General features: G+C 48.4%; 1 protein-coding gene across 3 annotated transcripts in view; it reads right to left on the bottom strand.

Annotated features, from left to right (window-relative positions):
* Window positions 1-618: 618 nt before the first annotated feature.
* The window catches only part of PLPP3 (phospholipid phosphatase 3), a 79,449-nt gene continuing 55,889 nt past the window's right edge, over window positions 619-24,178 (bottom strand). For 2 of the 3 annotated variants that reach the window (XM_044770875.2, XM_014844685.3), the window contains exons 5-6: window positions 15,243-15,419; window positions 619-2,540 (exon numbers count right to left, since the gene is read on the bottom strand). In XM_044770875.2, coding sequence (XP_044626810.1) covers window positions 2,415-2,540; window positions 15,243-15,419 — 303 coding nt within the window. In that variant the 3' untranslated portion in view covers window positions 619-2,414. The remainder of the gene's footprint in view (window positions 2,541-15,242; window positions 15,420-24,178) is intronic. The other variant, XM_070509824.1, reaches the window with a different exon arrangement.

The raw sequence follows: 24,178 nt of genomic DNA, 5'->3' as shown, positions 1-24,178 counted from the left end.
GCCTGCGATTTTCTCTTCTAGGATCTTAGACAAGTCATTTCATCTTTGCATTCATTAGAAGTTCTTATTTCTCAAAATAAGAACTGCTGTAAGGATCAAAAGTGACAAACAGGCAGAAGTGCCAGGCATACAAGTGGCTCAACAAACGTGAACTCCCAGCTTCCCTTCTTCATCCAGGTGGAGGGAACAAAGAGAAGGAAAGCAGGGGTCAAAGGCCGTTCTCAGCACGCACCCCCGGGGCACCCCCTTCCTTCGACAGGCCTCCCTGGGTGAAGGCCCCAAGCTCACCTTATCTCCAGCACTGCTCCTTATCTGCCTCTGGGGGACCCGCAGCTCCTCCCTCCCTGATGAAAACCCCCTTAGAATACAAAAGTCCTTTAGATGAGCCTGAGATGAGAGCAGGCCCAGAGCCTCACTCTGCAAACAGACTTTCAGACATGAAACAGCAGCGCAGACATCTATCTATCCACCAGCCACCACATTTCCCACTGAAAGAATCAGGAGCTGGCGCCCTGAGGGGAGGCCAGCCCATTCGGAGCACAGCCTGCCATCCTCCTCGTCCTAACTCCATTCCCGAGACAAACATCCGTCAAGTAGTCCAGGCTTCTGATTCCTTAATTAGTTGTGTTATGAGCTTTTATTTAAAAAGCACATTTAATACAAGTATAGTTTCGCAGATACAAGTTTTCACTTTGTATTCTACAAAAGTCTTTGAATATTATTATCTTTACAAAATGGAACCTTACAAAAATACTGACGATTTAATGTTTTTATATACTTTTCTCTAGTTGCAGTTATTTCTTTCATTGTAAAACAATGTCTACCACAGAACTACGATATTTTAGTCGATATTAAAAAAAATTAACTCCATGCTTTTTTAAGCAGCTAATGTAAATAACACAGGTCGAGACACAGTTTATAATCATAGTGGATATAGCTAAAATTGTTTCAGAAATAATATTTTACATAGTTAACTTTTAATGTTTTATACATTATTTATATAATATTTATATATAAAAATCATAGCTTGCTATAAGTTGAAATGACAGGACGGCTTCTGTAGTAAGGATGTGCATGTGGTTGACCCATGTGGTTACATTTAGCCCTTTGAAGGGTTTGCATCCAAGATCTGAAAGCATTTCTTCCTCCTTTCCTCAAAGGTTCAGTAGAAGGGGTCCCTGTCTACTGCCTAGAGTGAGACCTTGCTTGGAAGGACACTTACGCACAGAGGATGAGGAACGCTCTCCACGGAGATGTGACCCACGTGTTCTGCCCAGCAGAACCTACCAAGAACTGCCCTAGAGATCAACCCCAAGACAATAGTGCTTCACACAGCTTAGCAAGAGTGACTCCCACAGAGACCCTCGCCAGCTCCGTTATCTAGAAGGGCAGCCTCTCAGGCGTGAGACTGTCTGCTACTCTGGCTCATTCTGACTTTTGTAGCCAACAGCTTGGCTCAATTTTCATTCTTGCCCCTTTCACTCCCCCATCTCTTGCACGAAGGCTGCTGTCCCTCAGCCAGTAGCAGATCAGGCCTTTGCTCGTCTCCAGACCCTCACAGGAAATCCCGGTGAGCACACAGAAAGGATCTCAAGAGAGAAAGCAGTAACGGAAGCTAACCATTACCAAGAGCGTGCGAGTGCCCGGTGATTGATGTGCACAGCATCAGCATCCTGCAACTGACGTTTCAACATCACAGGATGATGCGTCAAAAGAAGACAAATGAGGGCCTGTACCCTCCATCTCTTCTGAAATTGTGCTATTTGTGAAATTGACTCATCCACAGAGTCTCCTAGTCACTAAAGTGAGGGATCGTGGCTGCGGGCCTATGGGCCAGGGAAGTGAGTGATAAGGCCTTAGGATGGGGCATTTGGATTCAAGGATCTAATCACTTGACTGAGCTCTGTGCTTCCATGTACAAAGAAAAAAACCCAAGAAACTTCCTGAACCAAAGTTACAGTGGAAACTGGAGTGGTGTGGACAGAGAGACACAAGAGGGGAGCCCCTCGACGGCTATTTCCTTGATTCAGTGCTATTTCTGGCATCGTGTGCTAAAATGTGAATTTGAGTTTCTCTCACAGGCCTGGGATTCCCAGGTCACAAAAGTGACCGGCAGACCCTACTGAAATCGTTTTAGTGTTTGTTCCAGAACAAGCCGTGTTCACTAGAACATGAACATTTTAAATTAACTGCACATCCAGGATTCCGGCACTTGGTGTTAGGCTGCTGTTGTTTCCTGATAGGTGAACGCTACCTGTTTTGGAAGGCCACAGAGTAAGACTTTTTTTTTTCCTTTTTTAGATCAGTCGGGCAAAAAGTTTTCCCCTACATTCTACTGTCTGATGAGATTGGAGAGCAGCAAGGACTTGCTGTCAGCAGTCATTTTACAAAAACAGCTCAGGAGGCACGTGGATCTACACCATGTTGTGGTGATTGTTTCTGTCAATAATGTCCACAGGTGAAAGGATTTCCTTCCTGATAGCAGGGGCAGGCAGGGAGAGTGTCGTCTTGGTCTTGAAGAGGTCGGACACGAAGAAAACCTAGAAGCACAAATCAGAGATCTGAATCAATAACTGACATCTGGGGTCTGGCGCAGGCAAAATCAAGGGGAAGGGCATGGGAGCATGGACGTTAGGAAAAGAGGTCGCCAAACCATAGATCTCTGAATAGGGAAGGACAATAGAGGTCATATAATTCAACTTCCATTGTACAGATGGGGAAACTGAGGCCCAGAGAAGCAACATGCCCCGGGTCGCTCAGCTGTGGTAGCAACAGAACTCAATTCTGTGGACTTTCAATCCAGTGCTCCAGATCTGCAACCCCCACCTCCTTATTTCTCAAGGCAAACGAACAGCAATGAAAGATAAGTTCCGAAACAAAGGAAGCAAGTCATAATTAGTCACAGTCATTAGTCCACCAGACTTTCCCTTTCCTCACAAAGGAATCTAGGGCGTAACCAAAGAGATCAGCCAATACGAATTCCTATCAGCAGGAGCTGGAGCAAGGAAGCAGTTGTGACCACTTTTTCCTGAAAGCCCGGTGATATCAACAATTTGATGGGGGTTAAGAAGCCAGGGTCTCGTTGCTGAGGGAGTCAGCAGCTAACCCGGAGGAAAGGTCAATGAAACTCTCCTATCGCTCATTTCCAGCGTCCTTCCTCCTGAGCATGTGACCTCACTGAGCCCTTCTTAGAGTCATTGAGAAACATTTACCGAACAGCCACTTGCAAGGGTGTAAGGATGGCTCAGGCGTAGTCTCAATTAGCTTATGATGAAAGATTCAAGAACTTAATGAGTTACTGGAGCAAGAAAAATTTATGCTTTGCAGTAGACGGCAAAATAAATACACAGATATCCATTTGAGCCATTTAGCAACAGGAGTTCCTATTAAGTAACCATAAACGGCACCTATCAGTCATGTAATTTAATAGGAAACACATGGCTGGGTTTCGAAATGGGGAATAAAACACTTTAAAAGTGTTTAAAAAGTGTTTAAAAGTTCCTCTGTCTAAAGGCTTTCTGGACTGAAGTCTCTGTACTCAGATGATGATGGTGATGCCCTCACTACTCATGATGGCCCTGTTCCTCATTCTGGACACATTGTAAGCAAGAAAACGAAGTTCTTGATAAGACCGCACCGACACCAAGGCTCCAGCAGCCAGGGCCCGGCCATCACAGGGACTTGGATCATTTGTTGAACCAATGGCCACAATGTCCCTTTTGTAGTAAAACGGCAATCAACAAAATGCCACAAAAATCACGGCAACAAACTGGTAATGCCGGTTACCCCAGGAGACCTGGGTGGCTACAAGAGAGAAGAGAAACAGACTTACTCATCACCATAAAACGCTTCATACCTTTTGAATTTTGTATCCATTACATTTATTACCTATTCAAACATTTAATTATTTTTTTTTTTGTAAAAAGATAAGAAAAGAAGGCTAGGCTATTTCTATGCTATTACAAGAAAGTAAAATACTAGCCAAGAAATGTAACATTTTAATACAGTTATAGTGTGAGTGCTATTGAACGTACCATTTTGCAAAGGAAACAATTAAGCCTTTCGTCACTTTCTTTTTGAAGGAGGAATGAGCAGTGAGACCTGGTGCACAGAGAGTTTGTCTCCTAGCCAAGGCCAAACTTGAGAACTAGGGAGGAAAAGGTCTGTCCCCAGCTCTCCCAGGAGGTTCTAGGCTCCGGCACTTGGCAACCCTTTACGAGAGGTCGGGACGGGGTTTTCAAGTACCCCCAGTATAAGGAAATACCAACGAACGTGATTCAAGTTAAATGTGGAGATCATTAAACTTTTCAACTCTTCTCTGATAGGTGCAGAGCCAATGCCCTCATCTCTACCTGGAAATTACCTTCCCTTCTTCCTTCACTTTGTCCCCGAGGAAGAGGTTTCAAAAAACCCCTCCAGCGCTGGCTCTCAACTCCACTTCTCCAGCCGAGCAGCCAGCTGCCCCAAACGAGGGCTGCTGCTACTCTCAATTCTTAGAGAGCTTTCCCTCACCTTCCATCCCATGTGCTGAGTGCAAAGAGAGCACAGGACAGACCCCCAGCCCTAAACAAACATCCCTCCTTTCAATCTACTGGCTTATTTCCCAATTTAATTTTCTGAGCTCATATTTAATACATATTAGGGTTTCTGTAACTCCAAGGCAGGAATGATATGAAGGTTAAAGTCAACAATATACTTGAGAAGACCTAAACCTGTGCAAGTATGCAGTTCAACAAAAGGCATTCCTTTCTCTAATGTCCTGGGCACCAAAGTAGTGAAGGGACCTGGAGTGAGCCATGCTCTCTCATGTCTCCAAAACTCTGCTCATCAGCCTTTCTTCCAGATGGGCGGCTTCTTGAGGATACGGCCCTGTCCTGAACATCCTATATCACCCACGGCTTTTAGCATTGAGCCTCGCACACACCAGGGGCTCAATAAATGTTTGCTGTTGCATTTCTCAACTCCCCTCTACTGGGAGCAAGCACTCTGGCCTTGGATCTTATCGGCACATGCAACTCCTACGGGCTTCAGGGGAACCACACACTCACACACCACATGCAAACGGCCACGTGGCCAGATGATAAGTTGAGTGGGGTCCAGCAGAATCCCCCTTTAAGCTGCATTTCGCTTTCAGCATGGCCTGAGGTTACACAAACACTTTTTTGGGATCATGAAACACGATCCTGTCAAGACTCAAACAGGGCTCAGTCTTCCTAATGCTTGAACAGCAGAACACAACAAGGACCAATAAAAGTGCAAACTTTTGGCTTGGAGCAGTGCCATGTCCTGCAGAAGATGCTCTCCACCCAGAAAGAAAACCCAGAGGCCCAGGCTGGGCAGAGTCTATACAAATGAGGTAGCTATCTTAGGTCTGTGGAACAAACCCACTGCCAGCCCACGGTCCCCCTCCCAGCTCTTCTCTGCTACGTGAAAGAACACACTGGACAACAAATACAGGCTCCACAAGCAAGAAATTTATACCCTAAGCACCAAGAAGAGTTCAAAGTTACACGGCCCTGAGCGTTTGCTTTCAATTCCATTTCTCCAATTCTTTGCATTTTATAAATTGCTTTTATTGAAAAATGCAATCACTAAAAACTTACTTAACAGCTGCTCTGTACCAAGCCCTGAGATTACAAAGATAAATATACATAAGACAGAGTCCTTCGCCCGTCAAGAGCTGAGGCCAATGAAGGAGAGATTCAGGCAAATAGACAACACAATACAGTGTTTTAAGGATTATGACAAAGGGAAGCACGGAGAATGCAGCATCTAACCCAGACTGAAGGGGAAGGGAGAAAGCCTTAGAAGGCTTCCCCAGTGGAGGTGTCTTTGAGCGTGGCTTTGAAGGATGAATAGGAGTTAGCCAGGCGGTGCATGCCAGGAGTGCTGCTCCAGGCAAAGGCACGGGAGGCAGATGGACAGCACGTTCAGGAGCTGCAGGGGCCTCAGTATGGCGAAGGCCAAGTGGGCATGGGGCTGAGAGGAGAGAGCTGGATCTTGAGAAGCCTCCTGTGACACGGTAAGGAATTCGGACCTTTTCCTCTTGGCCCTGGGCGCCGTTGTCAAGGTGGAGGCAGGGAAGCAGCACGATGGGAAGACTCGCGTTAAGATCAGGATGCTATCTAAGATGGACAAGGAGTTAGAAAGGGTGCAGAGAGCCTGAAGGCAGGGGTACCAGTCAGGATACAGTTGTGGAATCTAAGAAAGGATGAGTCCTGCACTACAGCCATGCCGTGAACACAAAAAAGAAGAGACGGACTTTGAAATGTTGAGGACAGAACTGCAGCTGACAGAGGCGGCGTGTATGTGTGCGGGGGGAAGGAATGCTTCTCCTTCTAGTTCTCTTTTCAACTCTAGAAACTTTCACCCTTGTTCCCATCAGAATTCTTAAAGTCTGGGTAACTATGCTAGGGAAAAAATTATAGCTCTGCTTTCCTCTGCCTTCTAAGATTTTGGCTCTTTCTGATACTGTCTTGAGGAAGTGGTTCTGACCCCCTCCTGAGTCAGAATGGCAGGCTCTTCTGTGACCTGAGGAAGTAAGGTGACCTGATTTACCCAAATACTCAAGACAATGCAGCCCTTCCATCAGGAGCAAGACCACACGCGGCAACAAGGCAGCTCCAAGCCAGAGGCATCCCATTCGCTGTGACAAGGAGACCAGGAATGTACAGGGAGTCTCCTTACCGATGACAACTAGCATCACTGTGTCACCGTCTCCCACCCCCATCCAACACACGCAGCACTGGTACCAAGCTTGGCTCTTTGGAGTAGGACAGACTTGTCTTCAAATCCCAGTTCTACCATTTCCAGAAAAATACCTAAATGAGGACACAATACCTACCTCAGAGGGTTACTCAAAGGATTATAGGATGTAATGAAAGGCACCAGCATGGCACAGTTGATACGCGGGAGCCATCATCATGGCTCGTGTGTTCAGTGCCTACCTACACAAAGTCATTCCTCTTTCCCCGCCCCTTGTGTGGAAAGAGAAGAAAGAAGAGACGGAACAAGAAAAAAGGAAAAGGAGAGGGGGAAAAGTAGAAACGACTGAGAAAATGAATGAATGTGAAAGCCTGTAGAGTGTCAAGCTGGACAGGAAGATCATACGTGGATGGGAGTTTTCTACAGGACAGATAAGACTGGCCCTAAAGGCCGATGATTTCTGGGGCTATTTTGGGGAATGGGTCAGCACAATCAAAAAGGAAGATGTTTCTGGGGCCGGCCTGGTCGCGCAGCGGTTAAGTGTGCGTGTTCCACTTCGGAGGCCCAGGATTCGCCAGTTTGGATTCCGGGTGTGGACATGGCACCGCTTGGCAAGCCATGCCATGGGGGGCATCCCACATATAAAGTAGAGGAAGATGGGCATGGATGTTAGCTCAGGGCCAGTCTTCCTCAGCAAAAAGAGGAGGATTGGCAGCAGATGTTAGCTCAGGGCTAATCTTCCTCAAAAAAAAAGAAAAAGGGGAAGCTGCTTCTGATGTCTTAATGCCAGGTTCACCCGCTCCAGAGACGCCAGCCCCGCAGAACATACAAGCCCAGCCCTGCTGGGGTTCTGCCTGGCTGGAGCTCCCCAAGAACCAAGCTGGTCAGAAACAAGCAGTCTGGTCAAAAGCCAAGTTTCCACTCTCCTTGCTGTGATTGCTCGAGTCAGCAACTTCTGAAGGTCATTTTGTTAAGGGCAGATTATGACAACAAAATTGTCCTTTTAATGTTTCTGGAGTCCCTGAGTATTTCAACTCCTAAGAGTGTGGAAGATAGGAATCACATCCTTATACATCAGGATTTTTGTAAGAACCCGTTGAACTTAGATGCCAACACAGAGTACACAGGTATAAAAGCTGAAGAATTTTGGAATCTTAGAACAAAAAGAAAACTGAGAGTTGTCTATTCCAGTATTTCTCAAAGTGTAGTCCTCAGAGCATCTATTTCAGAATCAGCTGGGTGCCTCTCAAAAAAGCAGCTTCCTGGGCCCACTTGAGGCCTACTGGAAGGGTGGCCTGACATCTGCATTTTAACAAACGCTACTGCCATTTGTTATGCAGACGAACGTTAGGAGAACCATTAATGGATAGTCTATGGGGATGAACAGATGGGCTCAAAGCCTAACTCGGCCGTTTAATGGCTGTATCTTAGCTTGAAATCTCTTTGACAGCAGTTCCTGCATCTGGACACTGGGCATCGTGATACCTTCCTTGACCTCCCTCACCTTCCCCCCTTGGTACCCATTCTGAACTTTCGATGATCGCCTTAGCACTAGGCCACACATGCTTTAGTGCACAATGCTTTAAATGCTGTGTCGTGTTTCCCCTTTGGACTGTGGGCTACTTACTCAGAGGAATGAACTGTGCTCGGAGCCCAGCAGTGGCAGCCCTCAATCTAGCCCCCCACCACCGTGAGGACAGAGACCACGGTGCTGCCCTTTCTGCATACACCCCCGTGCCTTGGCCTTGGGGTTCCTTTTGACTTCCTGCTCTACCTCACTGAAGAATCTCACAGATGAAGGAGTCATTTGCTTTGGAGGAGAAAGCCTTAGGACCTGGCTCAGCCTCATGCCCCAAGGACAGAAAGTATCATCTAAAGAAAAGGCACCTTGACAGCTCTGTCTTCTGACTAAATGGGAATTAGGCGATTGCAAACATTACTTTTTGACCTCAGTAAAGGGTTTTCAGTGGCTTTTGGCACTGGGAATTTGCCAGCGTCTGTACTGAGTGAGTTCCTGGTGAACCTGAGAGGGAACATGATGGAGCAGATAAAGTGTTGTGCTAGGAGTCAGGCAGCACGATCCAGTCCCAAATTGCTACTGCTGAGTGATGGGGGCTAAGCCACACTCTTGTCTAGGCTTGAACTTATACAAAATGAAGAGGTTTATGGTTTCAGATGATGGACCTGCCCTGTATTTGTGAAGGTTACTGAAAAACACATCTTCCCATAGTTACTATAGGCTTAAATGGAAGATTTTTTGTGAAAATACTTTGTACCTATAAAGGGACACTCAAATCCTACCTCAGTTACCATCGTTTATGATCATCACTGCTACTGATGGACGTGAAGGAAGTTAGTCCCACAAAAAGGAGGGGTTGGAACAGCAGAGGAGAGAAAGTTGTGGGCAATTCTGAAGGAGAGCAGGCATCTGGGCCCTGCCAAGGAGCCTTACAGGAAGGCACCTCCAGGCTATCACGGAGGAGGGTTTCTGGTAAGGAGGATCCAGAGGGATCCAACAGAAGCAGAAGTTCAGGAACATGGTACCCAAGGATGACAGAGACTGGACAAAGGCAGAGGCCCCCACTCCCTGAAATCCTATATTTCGAAGCCAAAAAGAAGGGAGCTACTATTTATTGAGCTTCTCCCCACCCCGCCCCCACAACCCCGTTATCCCACAAGTTCTCCCGTTTTGAATTCCCAGGGTCAGAAGACCCACCATGTTCTCATCCATCTCCAAGTCTTCGTGTTATTCCTTCTGCATGAAATGCCCTTCTTATCCTTTGTATCTCTAGAAAATAGCCATTCACCTTTCAAGAATCACCTCTAGAAATTCTTTCTAGCCTTCCAACATGCTCAAGAAGAATTAACTATCCCCTCTTGTGCCCGCACAGTGTCCAGGAGCAGACCCCATCCCAGCAGCTGAGCTCTTCTATCACACTTACTTGTTTTCACGTCTGTCCCCACTACACGTAATTTTCAAACTGCACGTCACAAGGCATTAGTAAGTTAACAAAATCAATTTATGGGGTGGTCACTACCAGCATTTTCAGAAGTTAAATAAAAAAGATTAGAATGTTTCACACACAGTAAGGGTAAGTCTTATTTTGTGAAGGTTTCAGTTATGTGTGGGCGCCTCTATTGGGTTAGGATGTAAAATGTAGTTCTTACTATGGATCGGGTCAAGACTTGGAAAGCTAATGCACTCTAGGCTCTTTAAGGATCAACTCTTTTTACCTCTGAATCTTTAAAACAAAGCATAGTACTTAACACATAATACACAATGTGTTGCATGCACCAAGCACGATGCGCCCTTGAATCCTCCATCTGAGCCTCTGCCCCATCGTGCACCCGTCTGTCTCAGCAGGGGACAGGGAAAGGAGATTTTGGAAGGACTCTGGAAACGGTGGGGTACTACAGAGATACCGTCGTCATCTACTGGGGGCCAAAGTTTATCTCTGCCTTTGCTTCCTTCTCTCTCCCATCCCCATGTTCCTGGAGCCCCTGCCCACCTGAGAGTGGGGACCTGGGGCAGCAAGGTCAGCCCCGGGGCCTACTGGGCAAAGAGCTAAGCTTTGTTAGGGCCAGAAGAAATTTGGGAGGTCATTTCGTCCATTCCCATCCATGCCATTTCATCCAGGCCACAGGGGAATAAATCCAATGGGAACAGATGCTAATCTCTCTCTTAGAGAAGGAGGAGATTTCAAAAATTCATGGCATAGACCAAGGTTTTGAGTTACTATTTTAGTCTTTTGAGACAGAATCAAGAGACTGGGGATCTGGTTCCTATTCCACCACTGTGTGTCCTTGGACGTGTGGCCTTCTCTCTGCACCCCACTTTCTCTTGAGGAAGTTGTCATCACTGAACTCTCTTTCACATTCGGATTCTTGCTTGTCTCTTCTCCCAAGGTCGCCTCACGGGGGCAGAGACAAAGAATATCCTCAGCCTTCCCTACATCCTGGAGGAAGACAGCAGCACACAAAAGAGCTACTGCTAGCTGAGCCACACCCCCGGGAAGAGGAAAACCAGGAAAGACTCTGCTGTGTGTTTATGAAATCCATGAGCAGCTGCTTCCTCTGCTGAACCCACAGTAATGGCGGCCCAGCCCTGCCCTGACCCCTCCCAGGGCCCCACAATTTGCCATCTGTTAGAGGGTCAGGGAGGAGGTGACCAGATAGCCAAGTTGTCACTAGACAGGAAATGAACTGGTGTCTGTTGCTTCATGGGAGTCCCTGGGTTACTGCAGGGGGTGCGTCTGATGAGGCCAGCTGTGAAGTTCACATCTTGGTGGGGTGACTCTGTGTGTGTGTGTGTGTGTGTCTGTCTGCAGGCACAACATGGGGACTGTGAGGGTCAGTATGTGCCTGTGTTGGCACCGGCCTGTGTGTGTCTGTGGTTCAGAGTGCTGCAGAGAGAGGACAGATGTCATGTGCCTGAGTATGACTGGGTCTGTCTCTGTGCCTCTGGGTCTCTCTGGGCACTGGTTCTCTACCTTTGTCTTATGTACCTGTGTGAAGGTGTGCATCAGTATGCGGCTCTGCCTGACCCTATGTGCCTGTGTCCCCATGTTCAGTCCATGACACAGGTAGGTTTTCTGCCTGTGTTGGGTGCCACTGTCTTCCCTCTCTGGAAGGGGCTCAATAGAGAACAGCTGGGGAGGAAACAGAACCTGTTACTGTTTGCCACGTGATTTTCATCTAGACACGTCTGCTTGCTGTGACAGGACTGACTCTCACAGACACAGGTATCATTGCTGGGCGGCCGGGCTGCTGCAGCCTTCTGCCCACGGCTCTGCAGCGACTGAACCAACATTCCAAGGTGACGCCCTACCCCCACGGGGACTGAAAGACATGTCATGACCCCCAAATAAAGGTCACCTTCAAGGGCATCGCAGGGAGACGGTTCCATCTGAGAAGCAAGTCCAGCTCAGTTCCTACAAAGTCAGCCACACCATTAGCATGTCTGTGGGAGAAGGTCACGGGGCCTCCAAGATCGAGTCACAGATGAGGAAATGAGGCTCGGAGGGGAAGCGTCTTGCCCAAGGTCACAAGCTAATTCCTTACTCATTCTTTAATGCTTATCAAGTACCTATGGTGTGTCAGCCACTATACCAGGCACTGAGGAAGAACAACGAGGAGATGGAGCCGTGGATTCTGCTATTAAGGCATCCACAGTCTAGCTGGGGAGACAGACGTAGGAGCAGGCACTTATGATCAAACCAGGCCGAATGCCACGGCAGGAAGAGCATGCAAAGGGCCCCGGAGCGCTAGAAGAGTCAGACAATTCCGACTTCAGAGAAGACAGAAGGGAAGGTGGCATAGACCAAACAATGGCCCCCTAAAGATGTCCACGTCTTAATCCCCACAACCTGCAGATATGTACCTTACATGGCGAAATGGACTTTGCACACACGATTAAGTTAGAGATTGAGAGATGGGGAGATGACCCTGGATTATCTAGGTGGGCCTAGTGTAATCACAAGGGTCCTTGTAAGAGGGAGGCAGGAGGGTCAGAGTCACAGAAGCAGATGTGACAATGGAAGCAGAGGCCAGAGAAAGTGAAAGAAGACAGATTTGAAGATGCTCTCTTGCTGGTTTTGTAGATGGAGGAAGGGACCACTAGCCAAGGAATGAGGACAGATTCTAGAAACTAGGAAAGTCAAGGAAATGGATTCTCCCTAGAGCTTTTGGAAGGAAGGCAGCTCTGCCAATCCCTTCATTTTAGCCCAGTGAGACCCATTTTGGAATTCTAAACTCAAGAACTGTAAGAACATAAATTTGTGTTGTTTTAAGCCACTAAAGTTTGTCGTAATTTGTTACAGCAGCAACATGGGAAACTAACACAGAAGGTCTCATCACAGATGGGGTGACACTGGGACTGCATTCCATGAAGATGGACAGCTATCTAAGACAAGAGCTCAGGGTACTGTAAAGTACTGAGAAGCTGGTGTGCCTGGAGGTGAGGGCATGTGGACAGGAGCAGGAGGCGAGGCCCCTAAAAGCAGCCTGGGTCCTACAGCACTGGCTCCACGTCACACCGCCCGGGGTCAACTCTGGCTGGCCTGCAGCACCAGTGACCATCCATCATCCCCCTTGCCAAGTGCAGACGGCAAAGCTTTGGAGTCAGTGAGCGTCCTAGGAGCAGCTGTCAACTAGCTCTGACCTTAGATGACTTGAGTCGTCTCTGAGCCTCAGTTACCTCCTCTGTAAAATGGCTTCATGTGCCTAAAAGGAGCCAATGGGTAAAGGGTCTAGACCAGTGACAGCACAGAGTAGGTGCTTTACAAATGCCAGGACCAAATTCCTCTCCTGTGCTACAGTCAGCCAGAGCCAAACAAAATAAAAGTCTGACCCCTCATTTCCCTCCTTAAACAGAAACCCTGGTCCTCCCGGACACTTTGTCTAATTGCACATGGCCAGTGCACTAGGCTATAAAAGAGGAAGGCTATGAAGGATCCCTCCATTTTTTATTATTATTATTATTATTATTATTATTATTATTTTTGGTGAGGAAGGTTGGCCCTGAGCTAACATCTGTTGCTAATCTCCCTCTTTTTGCTTGAGGAAATTGTCGCTGAGCTAACATCCGTGCCAATCTTCCTCTGTTTTGTATATGGGATGCTGCCACAGTGTGAGTTGATGAGTGGTGTGTAGGTCCATGCCTGGGATCCGAACTTGCAAACCCCGGGCTGCTGAAGTGGAGCACAGGAACTTAACCACTATGCCACCAGGCCAGCCTCTTTAATTTTTTTTTTAACTGGGGATGGAGGAGACTCTAATGAGGCCAGTGGTGCGGAGAAGGAAACACAACAGCACGCCCATGGGCCATCCTCCTGCAGAGAGCAAAGCCCAGAAGGACACAGTCAGCAAAGGGCTACGCTTTAGTGCAAACACCCCTCCCCCGCTGCCCCTGCACGTAAAGGACCAGGCATCAGAAACAAGCTGGGCAGTGACAGCTGCTCTCATTAATGACTTGTTCCCCCAATTTCTCTCTCTTCTGGCCTTGACTAAAAAAAAAAAAAGCTAAACTAATGAATAAAGCCATCACGCAGCAGTCCCTGGGCTGGGATCCTGTGCCAAGGCTGGCAGGCAGCTCAGATGCTACTCTCTTCATGGTGCCCGCTGTGGTCGTGCCAACCCCGTCTCTCGTCTTGCCCACGGCGCACTGAGTCAGGCTCTTGCCTGGTCCCAAAGTGCCCTGCCCGGGTCTCCACCACAGCCCCACATTGTCCTGTAATTCCCGTGTGTGGCCTGGCCGTATGAACAGCTACACTGGGATGTCCTTGGGAGCGAGGGCTGTGCCTTATTCATCCCTCTGCCTTCAAGAGAATGTCCCTTCCAGTGTTCTCAAGAAAGGTAAGATCAGCTTCTTGACCTTAGCTGTTTGTTGATGAAGCGTGCATTTACTTACTCCGAGCTAGGATCCCTGAGGGGCCGCGGTGAGACAGGAGAACAACACATGTGATACCTATGGTCCCTGCCCCCAGGAAGCTACAGTCTAAAGAGAGATGCACGAGCACTGAGATTGCTGTCACAGAGAATGGGAGAGGCTACTGTGGGGGACAGGGGCTGCAGCAGGCTTAGAAATGTGGGAAGGACCAGGGGCCACTCCAGATCTCTCTGTGGTTCATGATTCTTACTGTGAACTAATGGGATCATACGAACAACAACACAACCTGCAGGCCAGTGCTGTGCTCTGGGCATCCTGCTGGACTGCCGTGAGCCCCCGGGGAGAGCCCAGGCCGGCACGGCACCAGACGAGCTGCTCAGTCATGTGTGCTGAATAAGCCCCTCGAAGGCTTCAGTGGGCAGGAAAAGCAGATTCTGGGGGGAGAGAGACTCAGAAAGGTGGAATGCCTTAGCCCACCCTCGCTGGGAGTCAGGGGTGAAGTATGTGAAAGGGCAACCATTCATTCGGGGCAAATCGGAATGCAGCCCAGCCCACAGCCATTCTCGAGGGAGCTCTGTGATTTGATGTCCAAGGCCCTCAGGCTGGAGGAGGGCTTAGCTTTCACCAAATCCCCTCTTCTTGCACCAATACCGAGTTTAGGGTCTGAGTAAGTCACCCTAAAGGTCACAGTGGGAAGGGGAGAGTGTTCCAAGAAGCCAGGAAGTTCAACTAACAGAAAGTGTCCACTGAAGCAGCATGCGCGCACTGAGTCAGGACTCAGACTCTGCCAGTGACTTGACATGTGACCTGGGCAAGTGTCTTCCCCTCTGGAACCCTAGATGTCCTCATCGATAAAGTGAGCGAGTTGGACAACATCTAAGATCTCCTCCAGTTGCAACATTCTAGGAGCCCAAACCTTCCGTGTTTACGGAGAAGAGGCTTTACAGACCCTGCTGGATGAACACTCACAGGCTGAAAAGTAGCAGGGACTGTTCTCATTTTCCTGGAGGGTCCTGGGGTGGGAGACTCTTCGGACACCCAGCAGACACGAGGATGGGGAGCTCCCTGGCTTTGGTCACTGAGCTGAAAACATTTAACAAGCAAGCAGTCTGGGGCTCTGCCTGCATACCGAGGACAAGCTGCTACTTACTATGCAGCAGGCCACCAGGGCGCCTTGAGCAAATCCTGCCAGGACATCGCTGGGATGGTGCTTGTGGTCAGAGACACGAGACAGTCCTGTGTAGAAGGCCATCATGATGAGAGTGAACTGCAGGAGGGGCCGGAGCAGGCGGGCACCTCGCCAAGTGAAGCGGGCCTGCAGGTACAGCTGGGGGAGAGAGAAAATGAACAGGCACCGTGTGACTCGCTGTTCACCCGCATTAGAACACCAGGTCAACATGCATTGCATTTTTGCTAAATGGAGCCATCTAGACCTTGAGTGGCATGTTGTGAAAAGAATATCCAACTTAGACATGACCTTAAGACAGTTATTTAAACCTTGAGCCTTAGTTGCTACACTAAAAAATAAGAAAAATGGAGCTTTTCTAGGGAGATAAGCTAGAGAGAGCTGAGCAAGATCATCCACGGGAATGGCCGAAGCACGCTGCCTGGCACACAGCACACACTTCATAAACATTAGGTCCCTTTTCTCTTCTTGACTGAAACAAATTAGAGAATGGTAACCAGGGTTAGTAAAGCTTTCTTTTCTACAATTGCTACGTTTTCCTGGAGATTATGGCTAAGCCATCCCTACGCTGCTGGCCTCTCAGGATTGCCAAGGAAATAGAATACACAATGATAACGGGAGGCAATCAGGATAGTCACAAGCGGATGCTTCTGCTGCAAAAGAAAGCAACTCTTATCAAAGGACGAGTGTCTAAGTCACTACTTGGAATTATGGGTTTTAACTAGAAAATAAGGAAACACATAAACCAACCAGACAATGCCAGAGAGCTTTCAAATGAGGTTGACAGACTCGACTGAGCGGGGTAGAGGAGTAACCTGAAGAAAAATGGTAGAAAAAAAAAAACCACCTCTGGCTGAAGCAAAGAAGTTGAAATGACGTCAACTGGGCATTGTCCCTCAGAGTTATCTTGCTGCAGTTTCCGTTCTAACCTCTGGGCACAACCTACTCCCCAGGTTCCTGTGGGAACCTGGAAATGAGGGGGAAGAGGCGATGGGACCAGGGGAGCTTCCGACTACAAATCAAAGCGAAGCACTTGGAGAGGCCGGGAGAGAGGGGAAGAGTGCCAGGGGAGGGGCCGGCGGCTAAAGATAGGCCTGGGCAGGGGCGAAGGCCTGACTGCCCTTCTGAGACAAATGAACACCAGCGGCCGGTGCTGAGGAGACCCAAGAGTGGAAGATTCCGGAGGCACTCCTGCTCATGTGGGAAGTGATTAGCACTGAATCCTCAACTACTGGGAAAACTATCTCAAAAACCCAGGCCTGTAAAACAGCAGGCAACTTTATAATCACTATGAATTATAGGAATGTGGTATTGGGAAATCTAAGAATAACAAATGAAAAAATAATAAAAAGATGCGTTGATGTTGTTGGCTGCTAAACAAATGATAAAAATCAGTGGTTTCCCACATATAAAAAGTAACCAGTTAAAGATCTAAAAGAAGAGGTAAAACCATCATAATAGCAAAGATGATTAAATAAACAGTAATTAACTTATGAAGAACTGCACAGAACCCTTATGAAGGAAGGGACATTAAGGACAATTGGAATAGAGAGAGAGCTAGAAGTTTCATTTTTAAGAACATTCATTCTTAAGAACATTCAACTTATAAACTCATAAATTGATATATAAATTCAGTGAGATTCCCATAGATATCCTAAAAAGTCCCGGGACTACGTGACGTTCTCTGGCGCTCTGACTGCTGGCTTCGAAGGTGTCACTCTGCCTGGAGCACACGCCCCTCACTACCGTCTCCTCACTCCAGCAAACACCTGTGTGTTTGTGTGGAGTAAGTGTGAGTGTGTGTGGGTGTGTTTGTGTGTGTGTGTGTGGGGGGGGTGATGCGAAATGGGGCTAGAGGCAAGCAGGGGCAGTTTGTGAAGGGCACTGGATGTCAAACCAAGGACCTTGGCCTTTATTTAGCAGGCCAGTCTTTCCCAAACTGTTCTTCGTAGAATACCACGGGTCTCTGAAAAACAGATTAGGAAATGCTCTATATGAAATCTTTATTTTCATCACTTACAATACTTATCAGTATTCTTACAGAACACATAATTAGTATGTCCCAATCAAGAACGTCACTGTAAGCAATGGTGAAAAATCAAACAGTTTCAAGCAAGGCAATCAGTACCACAAAAAATAATCTGGGGGCCAAAGGCTACTCCCTCATTTCTGCTGAAATGACCCAACAGTGGATTGTGCAATCACGAATCAAAAGATCCTTCCTCTGGGGAGTGGGCATGGGGGCGATCCTGGCGTGGCTGCAACCCAAGTCCTTAGGCCAACGGCAAGTTCAGGGAACAAGGAGTAGTCTATTTGTGCTCTGTCCACTACGCTCTGGCCTCTCCGGCCAGTCCTCAAGTCTGGACAGGGCAGGGTGGGTAACTAAGATCACAGGTTTTCCTCAGAAAAACCTCAGGGAACCTCATTTTTCTCACACATAAAATCAGTGTGACAACCACTACCGGACCGGCTGTGGGACCGTCGGTGATAATGCAGATCTGGCGCTGGCACCGTGTGCTGCTCAATCAACGACGGTTGTACCCTCTAACCGGCTCTGAATTTGGACCTAGTAGCCCTGAGATTTTCTAATTTCCCTCAACTGGAAAATCTGCAGGTCTTCAGAAAAGGTTTATTCAAAATCCTCCAACTCTTCCCCCGCCCCACCGTGCAGAAGTCTTGGGAATCAGGGTGAGGCAGAGGAAGGGAGGGTTTCCCAACCGGACAAGGCACACATCTCCCCTTCCACTGACTCAGATACTTAAGACTGGGGCTTTAGAAAAGAAAACTATAAATACACGAGAGGAACTTGAGGAGAGAGGAAGAGACCCGCCATTAGAATATCTTCAGGAAGAGGGTGCTTGTTAATGAGAAGGGAGTAGGGGCCAAAGGAAAAGAATTTCTTCCGGAAGCAGTCAGACAGGGACTTCCGTCACCAGACGGACGCTTGCTCCCCCATCCACCGGAGACTAACACATTTACTGAGAAACATCTCAGGGATCAATCTTGGGATTGATCGTGGTGTCTGCAGCTGGGGCTTCAGGAGACAGTACAGCGGTAAAGTGAATCTGGGGATGAGACAGCAATGATTCTAGTTCTGGCTCCACCACTTACTAAGTGTCTGGTTACTTCACTTCTCTGAGCCTCAGTCTCCCCATCGGTGAAACGGGGAGAACAGGATCTCCCTCCCATAGTTGCCAGGACCAAATGAGACCACACTGCACCCTGCCTGGCCTAGGACGGGCACTAAAGTCACTCTTCAGAAATCTACCTCACCTTTTGCCTTGGTAAATGAGATTTACTCAATGACTGTGGTTGATTTCACCAAAACAAGTAAATTACTAAAGAAAGAGATTGCACAGTGACCTTCCACCCGGTGGCTACTTGTGATTTGTGAAGTAAGCTGGCCTCACCAGGATTTGAGGTTGATCAAAGGCTCTGATAACTCCCTCCATCTCACACTATCTAACTGCTGAATGGATTGGATTTGCTGGTTCATAGCTCCGTTTGAATGAGCCCCTCCAGGCCAGAGGCTTGGGCCTCACCAGGATCGGTGAGTACTTTCTGGAGTGCCCTGCTCCCTTGGAAACATGAGCCTGGGGACATCCTGTGGGTCAGGAGGCTCCACAGGGGCAGGTACCCCTTATGCAGGGGAGGAGGTCAAACCTCCTGACCACAACAATGCCATGTTCCTGTCCTGGACCAACACAAAGAGACTTTCCCAGAATCATGATTCCTGCTGCGGCTTCAGTAAAGTCCTAGGTGCCTTGCAAAAGGGTGGTTAGGAAAGGAGTGAGCAGAGCTGGACAAAATCAGAAAGTCTGAATCACCCTGACCGCTCGTGGTGGTCAGCAGCCTTGAGATCCTGTCTTATCTATCTTCACTTCCCCATCTGCCTGAAGACCACTGGGCTGAGAGAACCCACTTCGTAGGCATCAGGGTGACGCTGCAGAAAGTGTCTGATCTGTAATCAGAGCAACTGGATTTGAAATCTTTTCTCTGCTACACACCAGCTGTGTGACCCGGGACAAGTCACTCTACTCCTCTAAATTTCTCCTTCTCACATGTAACACAAGGAGATTTGTTCATTCAAAGAAATCCAAAATTCTGGTAAAAAATCTGTGAAAGATACAGATATGAATAAGTTCCTTCAGGAAAAAAAAATATAACCTTAAAATCCCTTTCTTTTACTCAGATTTTTCTTCCAATTGCTAAAATAAAACTGCCAATTGTAGATACGATGATTACAATAGAAAGGTATCTGCTGCCCCACCCCCACCCCATCCCCACAGTGATGGCTGTGAAAGTCCCCGGCACACAGGACTCACTCCACAAATGGAGCTCTCCTCTCCTTTCTGGTCCTAGCTTCAAAACTGGGGTCGTGTGGAATTCCAACAAAACCTCCTGAGGAAAGTCTGGCTGAACTCAAGCCAGTTCCTCTCGTCTGAACCAGCAGAGTCAGATGTAGGCTGAGTCACGCTGCTTCTTGCTAAATCATTTGTGTCCCCATCACATGATCTGCATACTGGTGAAACAGGTCTGTGCTGTCCTCTCACTTCATTTCCATGGCTCTTGGGACTGCTCTGCTGAGAGTGAAAGGAGGCTTTTATCCTTCCTTAGGTCCCTGCCCGCTCTGTTCCTGGAAGTCTGTCCAGATCACCAACACCCACAGGGAGGGACTTTCTCCCTTCTCTCACCTCCTCCATGGCTCACGCCTGGCTCTGGTTCATGTGCCTGGTGACTCGTCTACGTGGTGCAGAACTGGACTTTCTGTCTGGGAGTTATAAAGCTACTTTCAGGACAAAAGAGGAATGTTTCCCTGCCTTTTCTCCTCGTTTAGAAGGGAATCAGACCTTGTTTTCTGTCACTATCAGGGGGAGAAAAAGAAACTACCAGTTTGCTGAGCACTAGACAGTGTGCTATGCGCTTTAAGTCACATCACCTGCAGCTGTCACAATCCATCGTGCGCACTTGACAGATGAAGAGATCAAGGCCCAAAGAGGCTTTGCCCAAGGTCACACAGAGCCATGACTTACACCGAGTAAGATTTGCCTCTTGCTAAGTCCATACTCTAACCACAGAACCACCTGCTTCCTTAGAGAATCAGCGTTTGCACACAGAGTCTAGGTCTTTGTGCTGGACTCTTCTGTCTTCGGAGAGAAGCAGCAGTTTGATGGGACCCCATAGCTGTCATGCACTAAAGGACAACTGGCATGGGCTATTTGGAAGTTCAAGCTCCTCGGTCTGACCTACACACTCTGTAACAGCCATGACGGAAACACAAGTGTATGGCTCTTGTAAGAGTTGGGATAGAAGGATCTCTGAGCTGACCTCAAGCTAAGGAGAGCCGTGAACCGACTGAGTGCCCATCACAGCTGAGCGGTCAGCCCTCCACCCTGTGCTCCAACCCTTCAGTCCACCCCGGTCAGAGAATTTACCTAACTGTTTGGCAACTATTTACTTCTCGAGCTTTCCACACAGAATGTGAGGTCTTTTGGTGTCTGTGGGTGCTCATAAAGGTCTGGCACAGGAAAGGTACTCAGAAACTGCTAGATGGACGGATGGATGGATGAGGTACAGAAGAAAAACATCTGGTACAGTGGTTTATTCCCCTTGGAAACAACAATCTTGCTCCAGCAAGAGGTTTCACGAGACACTCCCAGGAGCTGTGGGTATGTCTCGTGGGCACACCAGACCCCACTGCTCCAGGATTCTAAACATGTTGAACAAAACCTCAATGACTAACAACCACAGGCTGCAGAACATGGCGGTCAGAGGACAGCCACTGCCCCGTTTCCTTGGTTCCTGACAAACCCTCCGACACGTAAACAGTTCTCTCGGGTACCACAGGAAGAGTCAATAGGTAAACAGTTCAGCCAAGAGCGAGCCAAGGCCTTCCCTACACCACACGGGCCCCTCGTGACCCATCGAGCCAGCGATGAGGAGATGAGCAAGACTCAGATGGGAACAGGAAGCAGACTAGCCTGGGAGTGCCACAGACGCATTCCCTCATCGAATATTCACTGCACCCTGAACTAAGTGGCAGATACAGGAGTGAATCTGGAGATAAAACCTCTCCTCCACGAGGCTTACAATTATCTGGTGGAGAGAAAGAAGTGAATATACAGTATGTCCGTCAGGGAGAAATTGGGGGAAAAAAATGAGGCTGCAAAAGGAGTTAGGGAGTATTGGAGGAGGGGGGCTGTCATTTAAACAGGGTACCCGGGGAAGGCTTTTTGACAAAGCGACCTGCAGAAGGTGAGGGGCAAGGCACAGATTCCTGGGAGAGCGGCACGGCAGTGGGGAAAGGCCGCGACACTGGACTGGAGCGCAGAAGGAGAAGCTGGGGCTGAGGAGCCCAGAGGTCTTCTCGGTTTTCAATGCACCTGACTAACCCTGCTGGGAGCCCTCCCTGGCTTCTGCCACCCTGCACTGCAGGTTAGCCCGGGTGCCCTACACATCCCCATGCCCCTCCTGCACAATGCACCAGACTGTTCTCACTGTCCACTTGCTCCTCTGAACTGAATTCCCCCAGGGCTGTGAGCAAGCCCTCAGTGAGGTCTCTAGTCCCACCCCTAGCACGGTGCTCGGGGCACACAGTCACTCAGGACCTAGTCGCCGAATGCTGAATATTGAGTGAATGTTGAGTTCCTCGAGGGTGAGGCCTGGGTCTCATTCATCTCAGTAACCCCAGAAGGTGGCAGAATACCTGGCACAACAGAGGAGACACAGGTATGCTCTATGATTTGGGGCCTGCCCTGGTGTTAGCATTTTATCTGGACAGCCAAGTCATCCTCAACCCTTGCCCGTGGTGGTGCAGGGCCAATCCAGATGTGGTCCCTGGGGTTTAGGCCAGGGCTCAGGAGTAGGAAGCACCATTTATGCTTATGTATGCTATGGGATTTTTCTCATTAGAATTTGCATTAATCTCTTAACAAGGCTTAACCGCATCCTTAGGCTTCTGTGCCCGGAAGCAGTTTGGTATATTGGGGCATGGTTTTTCTAAGCCGATCATTTTACAAATCAAAACCTAATATGGAGTACCCTTCAAGCCACAGGAGGCTCTAGATGGCAGCTGGTACTGGAGTGGGGATGGCGGCTCTAGGGTCCTGGAGCGGGGATGGCTGGTGCTTCCGATCAGCTGCTCTCTTTGAACTCCATGGTAAAGTGGCATCAGTTTGTCCCTAAGGGCTTCCCACTTCCCTTTCAGCGCTTTGGGTCATTCAAACTTCTTTCAGACAGAAGCGCGGAGATTGAGGGAGGAACAGACACTATCTAACCACACTCTTTCATTTGACACATGAGGAAAGTGTGATCTAGAGAAGAAAGTGGCAATAACTCTGCAAAACAGACAAGATTGTCTCCACTTTATAGATGAGCACACTGAGGCTTGAAAGCTAAGTAAGCCACTCACAGCTCCATAGATAGTAATTGGCATGGCCAGAATCATCCAGGTCTGTCTGACTCTCAAGCCCAAAGCTTCAAAGCTACAGCCAGCCAGTTCAAATGCGGTTCTCCCCAGAGCCCCAGGGAAGCTGTGGCTCACAGGCTGCATTAACAAAAACATACGGTGCACGGGGGAGGCCAGAGTCTCACCTGCCCAACTCCGGCACGTCCTGAAGCTTGCCATGAGAGAGTGGGCACGGGTCCAAGGGCTTCTCTGACTAACTGCAGGACTTCCTGCCCACCCTGACGGGCAGCAATGCGTTCTTCAAACTTGCTTTAGAAAGCTTTGCCAAGTGGACATTCACAGGGCTGAGACTGCTGTGTAATATCACATAAAAATGAGCCCTGGGGCTGGTCTGGTGGTGTAGTGGTTAAGTTCACGTGCTCCACTTCAGTGGCCAGGGGTTCGTGGGTTTGGATCCCAGGCACAGACCTACACACCGCTCATCAAGCCACGCTGTGGTGGCATCCCACATACAAAATAGAGGAAGATTGGCAACAGATGTTAGCTCAGTGCCATTCTTCCTTGCCAAAAGAAAGAGCCCTGGAAAAAGCATGGTCCTCCCTTCTTTTCGGCCCTTTGCTTCGGAGAGCTATAAGCAGAGCCTGTGTTTCTATGTTGTATATATGGGTGTCTGTGAGTGTGAATGGTGAAGATGTGCGTGTGTGCAAGGTTCCTAAGAGAGTGGCGTGTGTGTGCACGGATGAGTGTGTGTAATAAGATGCTTAGGAAATGAAGGATCAAGGAGCCTCTTCGCTTTTTCCTTCTCTCCTCCTTTCCTTTCTCCCTTCTTTTCCTTCCTTCCAGGAATATAAAGGCACTATCATTTTTCCTTTGCTCAGAGACACAAATAAATATTCCATCACATCCACTCCTCCCCCATCACCCCCAGAGACCTCCTGCCTAAGGAGAGCTGGTAAGGAGCTGATGGGGGCGGGCGAGGGGGTGTCTCCCCCATTAAAGCAGATCTGAGGGAAGGCAGGTCACCTTCAGGTGAAACTGCACGTAGGGTCAGGAGCTTCCACTCTTTCAGTCGGTCCCGAAGAGGCTTGTGTGTTGTTGTTTTCGTCATGCAGTACAAGAGAAGAACACACACCAAGGCTGGAGTCATAAGGACCCACCTTCAAACACCGCTTCTGCCTCTGACTGAATGTAGAATTTTCATTACTTAACTTCTTCGCTCAGGTTTGCTTGCTTTAAAGTGAAAACAGGGCAATCACAACGCATCTCAGCGGGTTATTGAGAGAATTGAATGTTATATGTGAGCTCAACCCAGGGTGGACACAGGAGGCCCCGGCAACCGGCTGCACCTCTGCCTCCCGGGCAGCTGGAGAGCAGAGCACATAGTGTCGGTTTCAAAATTATCTAGTATTTTCCTCTTGGAAGAAAATGAAGGAATATGAAAAGAATGAACATGTACTCACTCCTCTGAGCACCTTTACAAAATACTGAAATT

The sequence above is a fragment of the Equus asinus genome, chromosome 5 (genome assembly GCF_041296235.1).
Source record: "Equus asinus isolate D_3611 breed Donkey chromosome 5, EquAss-T2T_v2, whole genome shotgun sequence".
Classification (NCBI taxonomy): Eukaryota; Metazoa; Chordata; class Mammalia; order Perissodactyla; family Equidae; genus Equus; species Equus asinus.
The sequence above is the reverse complement of the archived record's forward strand: the minus strand, read 5'-3'. Positions and strand labels throughout refer to the sequence as shown.